This window comes from Orbicella faveolata, unplaced genomic scaffold, assembly GCF_042242905.1.
Source record: "Orbicella faveolata isolate gen_17 unplaced genomic scaffold, um_ofav_v1 contig_34, whole genome shotgun sequence".
In the NCBI taxonomy this organism is placed as follows: domain Eukaryota; kingdom Metazoa; phylum Cnidaria; class Anthozoa; order Scleractinia; family Merulinidae; genus Orbicella; species Orbicella faveolata.
The window spans coordinates 17,123,861-17,143,196 of NW_028301563.1; the positions used below are offsets into that span (position 1 = coordinate 17,123,861).

The 19,336-nt window shown below is 40.4% G+C and overlaps 1 protein-coding gene across 3 annotated transcripts in view; it reads left to right on the top strand.

The window, feature by feature from the left end:
• LOC110053957 (protein unc-45 homolog A-like) overlaps window positions 1-19,248 on the top strand; it is a 33,152-nt gene extending 13,904 nt beyond the window's left edge. Inside the window, exons 19-34 of one of the 3 annotated variants that reach the window (XM_089270487.1) lie at window positions 207-301; window positions 798-885; window positions 1,195-1,248; window positions 1,875-2,015; window positions 2,277-2,321; window positions 3,410-3,480; window positions 4,161-4,227; window positions 5,024-5,137; window positions 5,628-5,678; window positions 14,252-14,316; window positions 14,438-14,555; window positions 14,929-15,020; window positions 15,680-15,743; window positions 16,357-16,421; window positions 17,179-17,233; window positions 17,457-19,248. In XM_089270487.1, coding sequence (XP_089126613.1) covers window positions 207-301; window positions 798-885; window positions 1,195-1,248; window positions 1,875-2,015; window positions 2,277-2,321; window positions 3,410-3,480; window positions 4,161-4,227; window positions 5,024-5,137; window positions 5,628-5,678; window positions 14,252-14,316; window positions 14,438-14,555; window positions 14,929-15,020; window positions 15,680-15,743; window positions 16,357-16,421; window positions 17,179-17,233; window positions 17,457-17,609 — 1,338 coding nt within the window. In that variant the 3' untranslated portion in view covers window positions 17,610-19,248. Of the gene's footprint in view, window positions 1-206; window positions 302-797; window positions 886-1,194; window positions 1,249-1,874; window positions 2,016-2,276; window positions 2,322-3,409; window positions 3,481-4,160; window positions 4,228-5,023; window positions 5,138-5,627; window positions 5,679-8,298; window positions 8,557-10,368; window positions 11,495-14,251; window positions 14,317-14,437; window positions 14,556-14,928; window positions 15,021-15,679; window positions 15,744-16,356; window positions 16,422-17,178; window positions 17,234-17,456 lie in introns of those variants that run through there. The other 2 variants (XM_089270489.1, XM_089270488.1) reach the window with 2 other exon arrangements.
• Window positions 19,249-19,336: the final 88 nt, after the last annotated feature.

Here is a 19,336-nt window from a genome sequence, read left to right on the forward strand (position 1 = left end):
TTATCATATAAAGATATTTTGCTTGTGTAAATTGGTGCAAGCCATCCATAATAACAGGATCATTCGGGATTCCCTTAGACGCATCTAGATGAAACGTGTTAGTTCTGATCTTGATCTGAAGCTGAATTTCTGAATGTGTAGATACATGTGTCTGCTGGAGTTACTGCCTTGGAGCCATTTAAACGTTGGGTGTCTACATGTTTCAGGGTCTTTGTAAGCTGGGCACCACAGGAGGAGGAACTGTTAACGATCAAACGTTTGCAGAAGGAGCCACATTGAAGCTGTATAAATCAGTGCGAAGGTGAGTACATTTTCTGAAATAAACTTCTTTGCACCAATCAGCCTCAAACTCATAAATCAGTTTCGCAAAGTGTGAAATATGCATAATTACATAGAACAGGATCACTCCCGGGACAGGGGAAAGGGGGAGAGAGACACGTAGATTGCATACGCCAGCATGTAATGTCCATTCTAACGCATGCGTTATTGAATATACTAACTTGTAGATAAACAAACAACTGCACGGTGTGGTAGGAATTTGCCCGCCCCACTAAACGTTTAAGAAACAGTTGCATATTTGAGCCGCCTAGTAACGTTATGCCAGGTGTTCTTGTCCAGAAGTCTAAGATTATTACATGCATATTGGGTTAATTAAGGTTTAACTTAAATCTTCCAGCCCTGGGAGTATACCACTATTACGTACATTGCGTACATTGGGATACCACAATTGCTATTATATATGTGGTTAATTTTTATCTTGGCAAGTACAGTTGATGCAATGCGTTGATCCCATTTAGTTTCCTGATGAAATCTAAGAAAGACATGGAACTGCGTAAGTGGGCAGCAGAAGGATTATCCTTCTTAACCATGGAGGCTGATGTTAAGGTACACTTTAACAGATTGGGCACTTTAGGTGAATTTGAAGTCCGTAGATGAAATCCCTAACGAGGATCACTTTTACGTGGCATAGTTTATTATGCTGTACAAGGGGCCTTATTGGTTTCGTGTGTGTGAAACCCTAGTGTGTGACCACTCATATTCTTCATATGACCAGGCTCATATGAAGAGGCCCTAAGTATTCAAACTTCACTGATTTTTTTCATGGTTCACTTTCCATTGGAATTTATTGCAAGAACGGCCATATACTTGCCTGAGAAAACTCGGTGAATCATTTTTCCCGATTTTCTTTATTAGGAAACCTTTCTTGAAGACCAGCAGGCTGTAAGGTCGCTCATGGAACTAGCGAAGGTATATTTTTGTAATGATTGCTTAGTACAATGTGTAAGGGGAAAGTGTTAACCCGCGAGACAAGCTCAGGGAGGTATGCATGGGCTCAGGTAGAGAAAGTGTCGTTTTGCAGGGAAATAATATTAGGGACCTTACGCAAAACACGACGGCAACTACAGATGGCAACTACAGACGAGAGGAATGGCATCATGGATCCGTTTACCTCTCACTCCCGAATATCTTTGAAGTTTTCGTGGCCCAGTCAATGTGCTTCTGGGATCGTGGGGCCTCGCTTTAACACAACAATGCCAATTAGCCACTTAGAACCGATAAGAAATCTGGGGCGAGTCTCTTCTCGTCCCAGATTTCTTCTCGCTTCTAAAGCGACGGATTTCTTCCTTCTTTCTTGCCTGCTTAACCTGCCTGCCTCTTCCCATTCCTCTGTTTCTTTCTCCTTTTCTTCTTCCCTCTTTCCTCTCCTTCCTCTTTTCATCCCTCAATCCTTCTCTCCCTCCTTTCCTTCCTTCCGATGTCTCTACGTCTCCTGCTCCTTTCTCCATTTCTTTCTTACTCTTTCCTTCCTTTCTTCCCTCCTACTCTTTTCATCCTTTTCTCCTTACTGAATTGATTGCTTAACTGATTATCAGGCTAAGGATAGTTCTTTGTTGTATGGAGTGTGTCAGACGCTGGTGAACCTGACAAACACGTTTGATAAACCAGACATTCCTGATGAAATGAAACAACTTGGAGAATTTGCGAAAGTCAAACTGCCAAAATTCTCAGAAAAGGTGAGAGCTTGTGGCGCTTTTAAATGAACATTGTACTGTGTGCTTTTTATGTCCAAATTAGAAATGGGAGTTATCAGTGGATTACTATCTGCTGTGTATTTTTTTCCACAGTAAACTGAAGGTTTCATTCTTATCTGCATCATGTTTGGGATACTTGTGTAGTCCAGTTTCGAGGCATGAATTGCACATTGGTTTAGTGTTTTGTGCTTATATCAGTATGAAGTTCCCAGTTTAACAGCAGCCCTGATTTCTTTTTTTCAGGATGGCGAAGAGTATGTTAGAAAGAGGGTCAGGAAACTTGTTGAGGTAATTGGAAAAAATAAAACCATTACTAATAATAGTAATTGGTTCGAGTGGAATACGATTCAGGGAGAAATCGGGTGAGTAATTTCAAATTTGGACAAACACGCAGCGCGAGGCTGATTTGAAATTACGAGCGTGATTAGTGATTGTAATTGGACCGAATAGAGTGTAATTCAGGTTATAATCGCGCGAGTAATTTTAAAAATCGGACGAGCGCGAAGCGAGGATTCGTTTTGAAACAGAGGCAAAAGGCAACATTAACAGACCATATTCGTATTCCCGGTATTGGACTGGAACTAGCTTGAAATGGAGGCTCATGCGGTGGAATATCATTACAAAGAGATTAATGTCATTTGCATTTGATAAGACTCCCTGCACTAGCCTCGGTTGCAAGCTAGTTCCAGTCCAACACCGGGAACACGAATATTGTCAATTGCCTCGACGAAAGGGCTGATGTTCGAAACGTCAGCTTCACAAACTCGCTCCGTTGGTTAGTTTACCTTTATCGGCTTCAAGTTCAAATAGCAAAGCGTTGCAACTAAATTTGATGGCGGTTGAAAAAGTTGATCAACCATGCTAACAGAAAACGGTTTTTATTTTCCAATAAACGCGAACAAACCCAGCACATGTCTTGATTCTAACAGATCGCAGCCCTCTTATTTTACAAAGCTACAATTAACAGTTAGATGTACTTTGCGGTTCGGAGTAAACAAGAAAATCCTGACTTGCATCCTTTCTTACCATATGAGGTTTTCATAACCTTAAGAGTAATTAGTTTTAGACTTCTGGTGTAATAATTTAAAGCTTGTCTATCAGTGTCTAACTTTATCTTTTGATGTAAGAAAGGAACGTGACGCATGGTATTTTCCGTCTAAGAATGAATGAATAACACTTTATTTCAGCAGGGCTCATAATTACAGTCAAAGAATTATTTCATATATACTTCACATCAGTCAAAGACTGTAGTCTCCCTTATGGCCCTACCTTGTTACAACAACACAATTAAAATACTAAAATACTAAAATACAAGTTAATTAAAGAGCTCATAAAACATTCTGTCTATTCTGAAGCTATCACTTATTCATTGACAGGAGGGAGTGTTATCGGCACTTGTTAACCTGTCAGACACAGAGAGTAACACCAGCAGGGAAATGATATCAAGGTACTGTTCATGTATTACCTGTGGTATCTTTTTCATTTAAAATGTTAAAATGTTATTCCATAGTACAAATTGTAAGGGAAAGAGCAGACAAAAATCAGATACCGTAAAATCCCACGTTAACCCCCCCCCCCTAGGTTATAAGCCACCCCGGATATGAGCCCTTCTATTTGCTAACAAAGATATTATTCCGGTTATAAGCGCCCCCCCCCCTGCCCGGATGTAAGCCCATCTAATGTATAAGTGCGTTCCTTTTGCGTGTTATAAATGTATTATAAATGTATTATAAATGTAATAGCTCAAAATGTGATGGTATGTTAGCTTTAATTCGTTTCTCAGACGCGTTTTATCTCGTCGTTCCGAAACATTTTTTTTTTATTCCGCTTATATGCCCCCCGGATATATAAGCTCCCCGTTCATAAGCCCACCCAAAACCCCTTATGAAGTTATATAAGCTCACTGGGCTTTAATGTGGGATTTTACTGTATTATTTAGCTGAGGAATTACAAGAGATATTTACTTGGAAGCCCTCCCTTGCCCCCTTTGCTTGAAAATTATCAGGCCAAAATACTAAGAAATTATATTCTCTAAGACCATGTAGAGCTTCATTTACATTCTAACGGCAATAGAGGCTTCTCTTTTCATGGTTATTACAATCAGTTGTGTGTGTTGTTTGCTTGCAGAGTTTTCAGTGGAATTACAAGCGAGCAAGAACACAGAGGAATAACTGTACAGCAAGGTGGAGTAAAGGTTAGAAAGCTGACAAATTTACTTAAAAATAGGAAGGGATCAAACAGTGACGCAGTGTGAATGCTAGTTTTGCTCAGTTGGAGTTTTGTTGTAACAGATGCCTGGTAACGGGCCATTCGTTTTCTTTTCGTTCGTTTTCTTTTTTCCTTTCCACACTACGCCGGAGGAATTTGAAAACGGAGGTTTCACTCTGAAAACGCATCAGATGTTTTCCGTCCACACTGGGCCGGAGGAATTTAAAAACGCAACTATCACCGGTCATTTTGGATTTGTGTTTGAGGAAAACTTGGTCAGATTGATCTTCTGATTATCGTGACGCCCTCGTTTTCGAAAAGCTCCGTTTTTAAAATGTTTTCCGTCCACACGAAAACGCCGAGCCGACGTTTTCAAATTCCTCCGATTTGAGGAGCGTTTTCGAAAAGCTCCGTTTTCGTGACAGATTAGTGTGGACGGTAGGCATAACCGTAGAAATAAAACTGCGTTCTCAAATTTCTCCTGTGTAGTGTGGACGCTACCTCCGTTCTTCCAATTGATAAATTCATCTCAACTCCCTCGAAACGAGACGCCATTGGTGAAAAACTATGGCAAAGTAAGTTCCTTCACCGTTGCCAAGCGAACTTCAGAACCAATCATTCTTCAAGTAATTTTTCCCTCGATAGAGAAGAAAATTAAGAAAAAAGTGCCCGCTGTCTCGGCCAATTAAGATTCAGTAATTGTGCCCTCTATGTTATAAGTTCAGAAACTAACGTTGTATAATTTGAACGCCTCCTAATGCATGGTGTTGTGGTTGTCTTAGGCATTGATATCCCTTGCTGCTCAAAACACGGAAAAAGGCGCCGACCTTGCAGCACAATCTGTTGCTAAGATTGCTATCACTATGAACCCTGAAGTGGCATTTCCTGGACAAAGGGTGAGAACCGGCACGCTGCCCAAAAAGTTATAACATTGAAGGACAGTTGTGTGTGCCAATCACCGTATTCTCACTTCAAGTACCGTAAGAAATGGCTGGAGACGAGTTGGAGAATTGCTATGTTGATCGTATACGTGAGAAGCAGCAAACGGTTTTTGCATTTCTGCGGAGTTCTGGTAACAAGAGTGGATGAATATTTAGGAGAGAATAAACACTTTGCACGTGTTTTTCCACAAGATACTGTGGATGCTTCGGTGCAATACTAGCTTTTGTTGAGTAATATGAAACGATCGCCTTTAAACTCTTTGGAAGAAAACGTGTACCACAGTCACCATTGAATCTTGTGAAATCGTTAACATCACTTTAGTGACGTGAAGTGTCGCCAAATGCTCAGCACTTGCATCCAAAGAAATGTTTCGACACAGTAATGAGAATTGATGTTTTGAGTCAAGATTCATAGGGTTAACTTGGGATTTCTTTCTCTCGACAGTCATTCGGCTTGATTCGTCCGTTACTGAAGTTATTGCATCCTTCTAAAACGGTAAGTCTTAGCCTTATTTGATTGATTTTCCAATACACCCAACTAGAGTCGATTCGTCTGAGGCACTTGACGATTCGACTCGATTCGCACGGAGTCGATCCGCACCACCGGAAGTCAATACCCGTGAAATAATGATAAATGAACGTTTGTCGTTCTAAAAACGTGGCGACAAACTTGAGTCGACTCGTGTGAGAGACTTAACGATTCGACTCGATTCGCACGGAGTCGATCCGCACCACCGGAAGTCAATACCCGTGAAATAATGATAAATGAACGTTTGTCGTTCTAAAAACGTGGCGACAAACTTCAGTCGATTCGGTGAGGCACTTAACGAAGCGACTCGATTGGTCTGGAATGTTTCGTGCAAAGTGTAATCGTTTCCCTGGAAGTTTACTCGCAGTAGGCAGTAACTGTGGTGTGAATTTTTTGACGATTCGAGTCGATTCGCCCGATTCGTCGCGAATCGTCTTTGCAAAGTCGAATCGTCTCACCGGAAATCGACTTGCGGTAGGCAATAACAGGGGGTGTGAAATTGTTGCGATTCGATTCGATTCGGATGATTCGTCGCGAATCGTCTTTTGCAAAGTCGAATCGTCTCACCGGAAATCGACTTGCGGTAGGCAATAACAGGGGGTGTGAAATTGTTGCGATTCGATTCGATTCGGATGATTCGTCGCGAATCGTCTTTTGCAAAGTCGAATCGTCTCACCGGAAATCGACTTGCGGTAGGCAATAACAGGGGGTGTGAAATTGTTGCGATTCGATTCGATTCGGACGATTCGTCGCGAATCGTTGTTGCAAAGTCGAATCGTCTCACCGGAAGTCGACTCGCGCTAGGCAGTAACTGGGGTGTGAATTTTTTGACGATTCGAGTCGATTCGCCCGATTCGTCGCGAATCGTCTTTTGCAAAGTCGAATCGTCTCACCGGAAATCGACTTGCGGTAGGCAATAACAGGGGGTGTGAAATTGTTGCGATTCGATTCGATTCGGATGATTCGTCGCGAATCGTCTTCTGCAAAGTCGAATCGTCTCACCGGAAATCGACTTGCGGTAGGCAATAACAGGGGGTGTGAAATTGTTGCGATTCGATTCGATTCGGACGATTCGTCGCGAATCGTTGTTGCAAAGTCGATTCGTCTCACCGGAAGTCGACTCGTGCTAGGCAATAACTGGGGGTGTGAAATCGTTGCGATTCGAGTCGATTCGCACGATTCGTCGTGAATCGGCCTTGCAAAGTCGAATCGTCTCACCGGAAGTCGACTCGCGAAAGGTATAATATGTTTGAGGACCTGTCATTCGGTTAAAAATACAGGCATTTCAATAAATTCGCCCGTGGCCATCGGTTTGTTTAAAGGTCGCATACTTTCACCACACGCTCTCTTTGGTTACAGGATTCTTCTTGAAGGCGCACGTTAATTTCACGTTGTTCGCGTATACAGAAATTACCTAAGTTAACCATAAATTCAAAAACTTCAGATAATTTGCGCGCACAATTCAAAGCCCTATTACACGCCTAGACGCTTTTATCCGTTCATTATAAAAAAGCTGATGCCACTTAAAAAAATTATGATTCGAATTACACCATAAGGAAGATGAAGAAAAAAACTAATTTTCATACCAAATCTTTAAAATGACATATTCTGATTAAAATAATGTCACACTGCTTCCAAGCAACGAATGCATTCTGTATAAAACACATTACATTAATATACACGGGGACGCTGAAGAATGTTACAAAAGTAGTAGACAACAGGATAATTACAACTCACACAACGCAGTCAAACAAACCACCTACTTAACTACAAGAGTTACAATAAAAGTTTACGGTTAACCATAAATGCTTTTAGTTATGAAAACTAATTTTTTAGCGACTGAAATAACGGAACGGGTGAAAAATTGTCCTTCACAAAAACATGGGATGTCCCACAAATTTCGTTCCATCTCATGGATTACGCAGTCTCGCTTTGTTAACGAATAAATGCATATCTAGTAACGAATTATGCACTAAGCCTTCTCGAAATCTCGTTTTTCAGAAAGCGTGTTAAATTCCTGAGATGGAATTCCGCGTTTGCCGTTAGAGATGATGTGTGAACGACTCGAATTCGCCCTCCGCAGTCGCACATTTTAATAAACCCAGGCAACAAGGGAAGCAAAAAAAGCGTCCGGCAAAGTGACGCATTTATAATTTACCACTCCCACTTAGGATAATTGTATACAAAACCGCTAGGCTGAGATCAACTTTTACAAAACAGTTTAATTGCCATTATGTTAAGAAATGACTCCACTTTTTCAAAACTTTTTCAAAAGAATTTGAAAACAACAAGAAACAAATTATTTACAACTACCACACTTACGTTTGAGGCCACTACAAAAGCGGTTTGAAATGCCGCCGATTTAAATACAAAAAAAGTGAAATATACTCTATTGTTCAGAAATACCACAGTCGAAATTTGTCAAACAATATGAACGCTGAGTGTACATATGTATGTACGTATGGCATAGCGGTTAGCATTAATCACAAATCCCATTGGGAAAACTGCCACGGCAACAGTTATAACCAGAGAAGTTTTAAAATAAAGCGTTGATAACAAGTGCATATCAGTTACGTTACCCTCACAGAGTAAACACACAAAGCCACCACCGACGAAATGGCGTCTAACCAGCTGCATCATTTGGATTCCAACCTCAAAAAGTGCTACCAGTTTGATCTCGACTGGAACCTTCTACCGGATCGTTTGAAACAGGTACGTTGTCATGTAAGCCAACATTTTAAAAACGAGTCAGATACTTAGGTATTCGCTACTTAGTTTCATGTGCCCGTTTGGCTGAATCTTAACCGCGAATTGTTAAACGGACTAACTTTAAAAAAAACAAAAAGTGTATATAAAAAATGCCCAAATGTCTTCTGACAAACATGAAGGTCATTAAGGAAACATGCACCCATTGCATATAGATCAGGGGGTTTAGCAGTAAAAAACGAGGACAGTAATTTTATGTTTCACTTTAGTCCGCTTCACGCTTAAACAGCATCTTCTTTCAACTTGCTTTTATTTGGAACAAATGGCAAAACGTCATCTATTGACGAGTTTGAAAAGCTTATCTTGCGTACAACCAACTTTATAAACGTTTGTTGTGGAAAAGATAAACAAGCACCATAAGTTCATGTCGTACTCACGTCCATTTGGAGCCCCTATTAATTACCAGGAATTTACACCACCATAAAAATACATTTACCACACTCTACACAGATTCTACGGGATAGACAGAGCGGAGTTATTAACTTAAGACTGGTTAATTAAGGCATTTTAACTAGTTTCAAATAACGCGAAATTTAACCCGCTCCGTAAACTTGTCTAGTGCAAAATGGCGAGTTCAATCCGTATTTTAACATATCTAAACTGTGCGACTGCTACATTTGCCCACAAATTAAAAACCCTTACTAAAACCACTAAAATGCTTAAAACCCTTCATGATAACCAACAGTATATGATTACAATCGACGCCAAAACACGACGAAATAAATTGCGGTTTTTCACCAAAAATTAAGACATGATATGAAGTTGATTTAAAACTCAACACGATCATTGTGCAAACATTACCGAATCAGAAATACTGCATTTCCCAGGGTTTTCGAAACAAAAAAGGGGTCTTCAAATCCAGACTGATTTCTAATATCTGGATGTCGGAGCCCACAGTAAAAACGCCAGCGTTGTTGCATTTACCATGGAATATTTCGTATACAAACAAATGAAACACAACTAACAAGCGAAATGGCGTCTGATGAAAATAGGCCGATTGGAGTTACGAAACACAAGCAACCACGTGGTAAATTAAATTGTAGGATGTAAATTTGCTATATATAATCGTTTAAGATACATTTGGAAAAACCTTCACAAAGTGGCAACTGTAAAATTTCTCACGATTAAAGGCAGCTTTCGAATTTGCACAAATGGAAGCTTATTCCAGGAATTATAAACTGACCTAACTCGAATTTAACAAACGAAATGGGGGAAAATGGACAGTTCTCGTCAATAGACAATACACTTTCACCGTCCTAGATAACTATATGTATATTTCCCCACAATAAGCAATTTATTTAAAACAACAACAACAACAAAAAAACAATTGATTGAAATAATAACACAAGTGACAAACACCTAGGTGGAAAGATATAACGAATGTCTTTCATAACTTACAAAAATGTAAATTGACAAAGATTGCATGCTTGCAGGATTAAGGTAAAGGTAAAGTCTGCATGCGAGCCAAGTGGCCCATCAGGCCGGAGCTTATCCCGGTTTCTGTAGCATGAAGCGACTAGGAGTATTTCTACTCCCCCCTGGATGGGATGCTAGTCCATCGCAGGGTTACCCCCAGCATTAAGTTCACCGGTACCCATTTATACACCTGGGTGGAGAGAGGCACTGTGAGAGTAAAGTGTCTTGCCCAAGAACACAACGCAATGTCCCCGGCCAGGGCTCAAACCCGGAACGCTCGATCCGGAGACGAGCGCACTAACCATGAAGCCACCGCGCCTCCCGCTTGCAGGATTAAAAACACATGGAATTGACTATGTTCTTAATAATTTGCAAATATAATGTGTACTGCAGCCATAATTAAAATATAATTACTTTTAATCCACATTGTTTGTGATTTTAATGTAACTTTATTGATTTCTACATTTACTCATAGATCTGTAACATCTTTGCAAAGGGTCTAAAACAGAAACCAACATCAATATTGTTCGGATTTATCGTGTTGACATCATTCTGTATGGGCCATTCATGTGTCAATGTCCAGCAGGCGTTCTGGCAAGAACCAGTTATTACATGGATTGCACTTGTAATTTCTACAGGTAATTATTGAATAACACCAAACAGAACAAATTCAATGCTCCTATAGAAAACATTTGCCTTAAATATTTATATACCCCTCGAAAAAAATATGTACTTTGGTACCTCAAGGAAAGGTGCATAATTGAAACATTGTGCGTATTTTGGACAAACCTTATTTCTTCTTTAGGAATTTACCAAATGCTCAAAACAAACTTACCATTATTTATAAAAAGCGCCCAAAATTAAAACTGTTATAGTACCAAATACTAATTAATGGATCAAGGAAAGTGAAACAGACTTGTTGACTCTGAATTTTTCCTGGCAAGAACAACCAGCTGCGCAAAAGCCATATAATTTGAACAACAGATCATTTTATATACACTCACATGAATATAACAATCGAGAAACTAAGACAGAGACCACTGTTGTTGCAATGCATCTTTACATATGTGAGCGATTATTGAGTTGCAAGAGTTTTAAATTAGTTCGTGTCCCAAAATACAATTTAGAGGATAGATCAAGGATTTTTTAACATTGTGTTATCGTAAATGGCTTTAGGCAACGTTGATCTTACAAAAAGTACATTTTTGTTTGAATTACTGTGAAGTATGTATTAACCTAATCCCAGACAACTGGCATTTTTAAATACAAATACTCAGAGAGTTGTTCAATGAACAACCCATGATCTGTATTATATAAAAGAAACTTTGCTTTAAAATGTGCTTGAACAACACGGTGACAAAATCCACAGAGCATGAGTCGCGAGCACTGTCCACATATTTAATGAGAAATGGTTCCGTAACAGTTTAAGTTAGCTTAAGTTTGCCTAGTTTAAAAGCCATTAAACATGCATATGTCAGTAGATGTTAGCCTTACAAATATAATGATGGATGTACAGCAAATATCCAATTGCAACATACTCGATACAGTAAACTACCAATAGTGAACTGATTTATAATTTAATCAAAAAAAATTGAACCTCACCTGTAGACATGCAGCAATGATTTTGAAACACGTGTAATAGGAACTTGCACTGAGCATGTCAGTGCGCTCGCATAATCAAATGGATTCCACAACATGTTAAAGGAGCTCAGTCACGGTATTTTCAGTTATTTTGACCACATACAAATTACCTTTAAATGGTATGAAACCGGAAAATAACAGTTTAATAACATAGAAAAGCATCAAAGAGATAATTATAACACATAAAGGAACAAGGATAGCCAAGAATGGAGAACATTGACAATGGAGAACATAATGTCTTGCGCAAGTCAACTTCCAACATTTACCAGAGTCGAATCAACAGCATTTCAACTCACCATGTTTAGCACAGTCGCGTTATAATTTATAAGTCGCGCGCAAAAAGACTTCCGGTATGACAAATCGACAGCAACGGAGACGATTCGTGTCGTAATGATCTAATCGAGTGGAATCGACAACAACACAGCACACCTTTAATAGCCCAGGTGCGCCATATTTTCTAAACCTTGTGCGAATCGAATTCAAGGATCACAATACGACATTAATGGGGCGATTCGTGTCAATTCGATCGAATCAAGTCGAATCGACAACATTTTCAACCCACCCTCAAAGCCCAGATGCACTATATTTTCTAAGTCTCGCGCAAATCGACTTCCGGTATGACGAATCGACAGCAAGGGACACGATTCGTGTCGATTCGACAACATTTTAAACCCACCCTCAAAGCCCAGATGCGCTATATTTTCAAAGTCTCGCGCAAATCGACTTCCTGTATGACGAATCGACAGCAAAGGACACGATTCGTGTCGATTCGATCGAATCGAGTCGAATCGACAACATTTTCAACCCACCCTCAAAGCCCAGATGCGCTATATTTCCTAAGTCTCGCGCAAATCGACTTCCGGTATGACGAATCGACAGCAAGGGAGACGATTCGTGTCGATTCAATCGAATCGAGTCGAATCGACAACATTTTCAACCCACCCTCAAAGCCCAGATGCGCTATATTTTCTAAGTCTCGCGCAAATCGACTTCCGGTATGACAAATCGACAGCAAGGGACACGATTCGTGTCAATTCGATCGAATCGTGGCGATTCGACAACATTTTCAACCCACCCTCAAAGCCCAGATGCGCTATATTTTCTAAGTCTCGCGCAAATCGACTTCCGGTATGACGAACCGACAGCAAGGGACACGATTCGTGTCGATTCGACAACATTTCCAACCCACCCTCAAAGCCCAGATGCGCTATATTTTCAAAGTCTCGCGCAAATCGACTTCCGGTATGACGAATCGACAGCAAAGGACACGATTCGTGTCGATTCGATCGAATCGTGTCGAATCGACAACATTTCCAACCCACCCTCAAAGCCCAGATGCGCTATATTTCCTAAGCCTCGCTCAAATCGACTTCCGGTATGACAAATCGACAGCAAGGGACACGATTCGTGTCAATTCGATCGAATCGTGACGATTCGACAACATTTTCAACCCACCCTCAAAGCCCAGATGTGCTATACTTTCTAAGTCTCGCGCAAATCGACTTCCGGTATGACGAATCGACAGCAAGGGAGACGATTCGTGTCGAATCGACAACATTTTCGACCCACCCTCAAAGCCCAGATGTGCTATATTTTCTAAGTCTCGCGCAAATCGACTTCCGGTATGACGAATCGACAGCAAGGGACACGATTCGTGTCGATTCGACAACATTTTAAACCCACCCTCAAAGCCCAGATGCGCTATATTTTCAAAGTCTCGCGCAAATCGACTTCCTGTATGACGAATCGACAGCAAAGGACACGATTCGTGTCGATTCGATCGAATCGAGTCGAATCGACAACATTTTCAACCCACCCTCAAAGCCCAGATGCGCTATATTTCCTAAGTCTCGCGCAAATCGACTTCCGGTATGACGAATCGACAGCAAGGGACATGATTCGATCGAATCGAGTCGAATCGACAACATTTTCAACCCACCCTCAAAGCCCAGATGCGCTATATTTTCTAAGTCTCGCGCAAATCGACTTCCGGTTTGACGAATCGAGAGAAAGAGAAACGACTCGTGTCGATTCCATCTAAGGGGGTCCTCGAATCGACATCCGGTTGGTCGAATCGTCAATTTAAAACACGAATCGACTCTAGTTGGGTGTTTGGGTAACCCTCTGATTTTCATGGCTAATGGAATCTTAGCCTGCGTAGAAGTTGTCAAACGGGTAAGGAATGAGAGAGTAAGGGGAAGGGAGGGGGGGGGGGGGGGGGAGTTTCCTGTGGCATTCTTCCACTCTGGTAGCTCTTTCCGTTAACGCCTAATGGCATCATACAAGCTCATCAAAGTCTGATTTTGAGGCATGCCTAAAACAGTAGGTCGTTGAAAAACACCACAAATTCTAAAGGTGTTTTAGATCTACGTCATGCAGCATATGTAGGGAAAGAAGAAATGAAGGAGGCGACGGAGGGAGGCGTTGTGACCTCATGGTTAGTGCGCGCGTCTCCAGACCACGACCGGGGACATTGTGTTGTGTTCTTGAGCAAGACACTTTACTCTCACAGTGCCTCTTTCCACGCCCGGGTGTATTAATGTGTACCGGCGAACTTAATGCTGGGGGTAACCCTGCGATGGACTAGCATCCCATCCAGAGGGGAGTAGAAATACTCCTAGTCGCTTAATGCTACAGAAATCGGGATAAGCTCCGGCCTGATGGGGCACTTGGCTCGTATGCAGACAATACATTTACCTTTACCTTGTGTTTGTCAGGGCTTGCAACAGTTTGAATCTCTAATGGCGTTAACGAATTTGGCTCAAATGAGCGACGAAGTCAGGTGAGATGCTACATTGATGCGCTGTGTAATTTCCACCTAAATTGTGCGCCAGCGCTATTTGCCACCGCGTGAAAAGCACGTGCAAGGTGAGTTAAAGGACGCATATTTTGTGTGATTTCAGGCGACATATTATGAAGGAGAAAGGCTTCCCTTTGATTGAAAGTCTAATGTTTGATGAACATGACATGGTTAAGAGAGCCGCCACTGAATGCATGTGTAACATGGTGCTCTGTGAGGAGGTAAAAATGCTCTTAGATTTTACTCGTTCTCTCATCAAGTGTGACAGTGCAGGCAAGCGTTTCACTGTTGAAAGGGGAACTCTTAAATGTTAGTTGCCTTGATGTTCTATTATTACTTGAAGGAATTTACGGGGCCATTAAGGACTTTATAGGGCCATTAAGGAGAACTTTAATAATGACTGTCGTGCGCTACTTGTTTGATCTACATGTTGTTATCTTCTTAAAAGTTGGTTCCCTTGATGCTCTAGCAAATTCTCCCTATTATTACTTCAGGTTATTTATAGTAGTCAGTAAGGAGAACTTGAATGTTGACTGTCTGGCGCTACAAGTTTGATCTACCTGTGGTTATTTTTCTATGATTGTCAAACCATAGGTATTCAAAATGTACGAGAAAGAAGACGCCCCCACAGAACGAGTGAAGTTACTGACTCTACTGTCAGGCGAGGAGGACTTTGAGCTGTCGCGGTGAGATATTTTTATTTCTGGGCAATGTGTTTCATCAATATTTTCTCAATATTATTTGGTGGGACTCTTCTGGTGAACTCTCGCATAAAGGTGTAAACTTCACAAAGGCGGAAACATGGTGGTATGACCGACCCGATGGGTTTGCAGGAGTTGAAAACGTCACCACTTTATTACTCTGTTTACAACCGCATTTCTTTGCACACGAGTGTGTTGTACTCAAACCAGGTATCACTGGTGTCACTGTTAAGGGTGCGGCTATCGAGTTTTAGTGTAAATCTACTAGCGTTCTATCACGAATGCCGTTCTCTGATTGGCTACGCTACTCACTATCTATTCTGTGATAGATAGTGAGTAGCGTAGCAGTGTGTGCTTGTTAACAAAATGGTGGCCGCTTCTTGATGTTTTCGAAATGTTTGTGAAGAGGATTTAGATAAAGTTTTGAACGACTAGTAGATTTGCACTAAAACATTATTCGCTCTCGATTTCTATGCGAGATAGTTGACGAGGGCGTAGCCCGAGTCAACTATCACGCGATAGAAATCTCGAGGTCATAATGTAATTGTTTAATAGTTGCAAACGGAAATGCTTCATTGATATTCATCCCTAGGATACTGAAGGGTTATTTACTGAAGAGTTATTTACGGTTGTTTATCCGTTAGAGCGGCTTCAGGAGCACTGGCTGTCCTGTCCTCCAGCGAGAAAGTTTGTAAACAGATCATAAAGGTAAAGAGTCTTTTCAAGGCATTTGCTGTTAATCAAGTTCTGTTTTTGTTTTGTTTTGTTTTGTTTTTTTGTTTTGTTTGTTTGTTTCTTTCTTTCTTTTTTTTCGCAACGTTTACTGCAACGAAAGAGTTTGGGGACGTGTTCATGCTAATATGTGATTCGTGCAACTTGCCCGGCAAGGCGCAAGTTGCGGGAAAAATTACCCAGTGTAACAGCGCATATGCCAGAATATTGTTACAGTCGTAAATAATGCAGAGCTGTCGTAAGTTTTAAACAGTAATGTGTAATTTTATGATTTATACTTTTCTAATATGTGTAATCGCATGAGTGACATTTGAAAATTCACTCAAAATTGCATGAGCGAGGCGAGGAAATTTAAAAGAATTAGCAAAACTTATGATTATCGTAAATCCTTAATTACTCGAACTTAGTATCATTGCTCATTTATTATACATGTAAGACTGAAAAAATTGCGAATGCGCTTGTTAATTTGCTCTGCAGTAACGGTAAATTGGCCTGCTCTCAGCCAATCAGAATGAAGTAAATTCCTTAGTCATGTAATAAAGCAGTTTATTGAAATATAAACCCTTGACTGTTGAGTTTTGATTGGCAGGTGTCATCATACATGGATATTCAAAAGCAACTTTTGGTGTCCGATAAAAAGGAGCTGAGACACAGGTAACTGTTGGTGATCCCTTTGGTTCCTCTTCTGGCCAGGCCAGGGACGGAGTGTAGCCTTCATTTTAGGAGAGGACGACCGTTTGACTTTGAGGGAGGGGATGGGTGATTTATTTAAAGAAATTCCTGCAAGCATACTTGTACCCAAAGAAAATTCATGCACTTGATCACTACCTAAAACAAAAATTTACGCACGTTTAGTGGGCCGAGAAACGCAGAAAATATCAAACATTCACAGGTCCAGCGGAAAAAAAAATAACCCTCCTCCAAAAAAAAGGTCAAATGGTCCACCTTAGTAAGAGATATTCTGTGATTAAAGAACAGTGATTTACCGGTCTCTCTTTTTCATTATAAATTTTCAGTGCTGTTGAAAAGTTTTAGTACTTCATTGTTTCTTCCTTATCGCCGAGAATCTCACTATGATGACATTATGTTTGAAATTGAGCCCGATTTGTGGGTTACGGTTCCGGTTTTTCCAGCGAGCAAGGGATTCATCTAGGTTTCCCTCACAACGTGCCTTAATGTAAATTAGCGTAACTTAATGTAACGTGACAAAACGTAACGTAACGCGACAAAACGGACCTTTTCATGCAGGAACAAACTATAAAAACAGACAGTCTGAAGAAACGCTGTGATGTTATGCTATACGCCAGTTTGGTCACGGCGTCTGGTTCTTATGCTTGTTAACGTAAACAAATCAACAATGTTGACGTTGATGTAAATGTCTGGTTTTTTTTGTTTGTTTTTCATTGTACAGAGGAGCTCATATTGCTGCCAACATGATAGCTTCCAATAGGGAAATAGCGACCAAGGTGGGAACATTGTTGCCATGTTAGCTGGGTATGAGTGAGTGAGGGAACTGAAAATGCGAAAAATGATGTATGAAAAATGCGTTTTTCCCAAAAATCTCCAGGTGTCAATGGGTTTATCGATTATTTAACGATTGTTTGATAGACCCAGCTGCACCTATTGGTGTATGTTCAAGCTTGTCCACATACATGTTTTAACCTGTTAATGTCTCTTATTTGCTCTCAGTTGATCGAAAGTGAAGTTCTTGAGATCCTAATGGTTTTCTCCAAAGACACCGACCCTGAGATGTCAATGGTTCGAGCGTGCGCCGAAAGAGCGCTTGAAAGTGCTGTGGAGATGAAACTTATTAAAGAAAACGAAGAAAAAGACTCCAGCTGATAACGGCGAGGAATAAAGAAGCTGAAAAAGTATAAAATACCTAAACCTGAGAAGAAAAAGCAATGGAGGATGCCTTACGATGAGCCTTCGTTTCCCTTGACCAGCGGTCGAGAGTCCCGTCTTCTGACCGCTGGTCAAGAAGAGTGAAGGCTCCAAGCTCAAGACTGACGCAGGAGAGAGAAATTTGGCAACAACCACTGAAGTTACATCCAGGGCCATATGCTTCATGAAATGCATGGAAAATAACGAGTAATAATATAGGAAAAACAAAAACAGAAATGCAACAAGGTTATCAGGCCATATGCCTCCTTTTACAATATAAGGGAAAAAAGAACTGCTGGTCTTTTGCTCCAATTTTTAGTTTAGAACATCATCTGCTCACTGTTGCTCTTAATTCCTTATTCTTCCAATAACAAGGTGAATATCAGCATGCTGTATCTTCGTATTTTCTACAAATGTCTCACAGTTCTCGTTGAGACAACTTGTCTCCAAGGCAATCTTCCCTTATTGACCATTCATTATTTCTCGTCATTACACTTGTAATGCTTAAGAGGCTGTCCGTGTAAGAACCGACCACTCGATTTTCGGCCGAAAACAGAATTTCTTCAAATTTTCTGTGTGAGACAGTTAGTCCATATGATAAACAAAAATAGCAATAATTTGGCTTTAAGTGCTATTTTTCAATATTTCTGGCGACGATTTCCAAGTACGGTCCAAAACCGTAAAAACCGTTCTGTTTCGAGTCAAATTTAGACGTTGCGCTGAAGGAGCTGAAAAATTACGCTTTTACTCAAATACAATAAAACTTACAGATAATTTTATTTCATGTTTTTTCTTTCGATTAACGGTAAAATATTTAAAATCAGGCTCAAGAAAAATTAATTATGATTTTTTGAAAATGCCCTACAGATAGCCTTTGCAAAATTTTAGCGGGCATGCTGCTGGTTGAAGGAGTGTTTCTCAAAAGTATAACGTGATCTGGAGCCCTGACTAATATCCATGTTTAGTACTAGGGCTAGTGTACCGAGAACAGGAAAAAAAACTTTGGGCACTAACCTTTTGGAACTACAGGAGTACGATCAACATAGCTAATATTCAGACGCGAAAGCTTGCGTGACACAATTTCGCACCGATTATTGTTCCTATTAAAGTTTCCCAGATAAATTCTTAAGTTTCCCGCATGAAATATTACCTTGAAGCAAATATTCTCAAAACGTGCTCTGGATTAGGCATGAAAAGCCTTAAATTCACGAAATATTCTTCCAATTGGGAAGTTATAAGCTGAAATGAGCGGCTGCGGTTTAAGTTATCTTCTGTCTGGCCTAAAAGCTGTTTCTAAAATTCAGTTAAATAATTAAGGTTTGGACTATATGTAAAAGGACACTCATATTTAACAACTAGAACCGTTAATCATATAATTTAATGCCTAGAAAGAAAATATTATTGTTCACTAGTGTACTTCAGCTGTAGCGAGAATCTAAAGAAAATGTAGATTTCAGTCGTCTACATTGTAGCACGCTAGCATGTCTAAGTTATTTTTAGCATGTCACGGACATTCTTACCGCGTTGTTTTAAAGTTGCAATAACAATGACTGCAAGATTTTCATGCTGAATTATACGCTTTCTGTCTTTGGCTTCATTTTCTTTGAAATAGCGTTTATCTCTTAATACCAGCATTGTTGGTTGAGTAATTCTCTTCAGCGAATTCAATTTATGCAAATATGGTG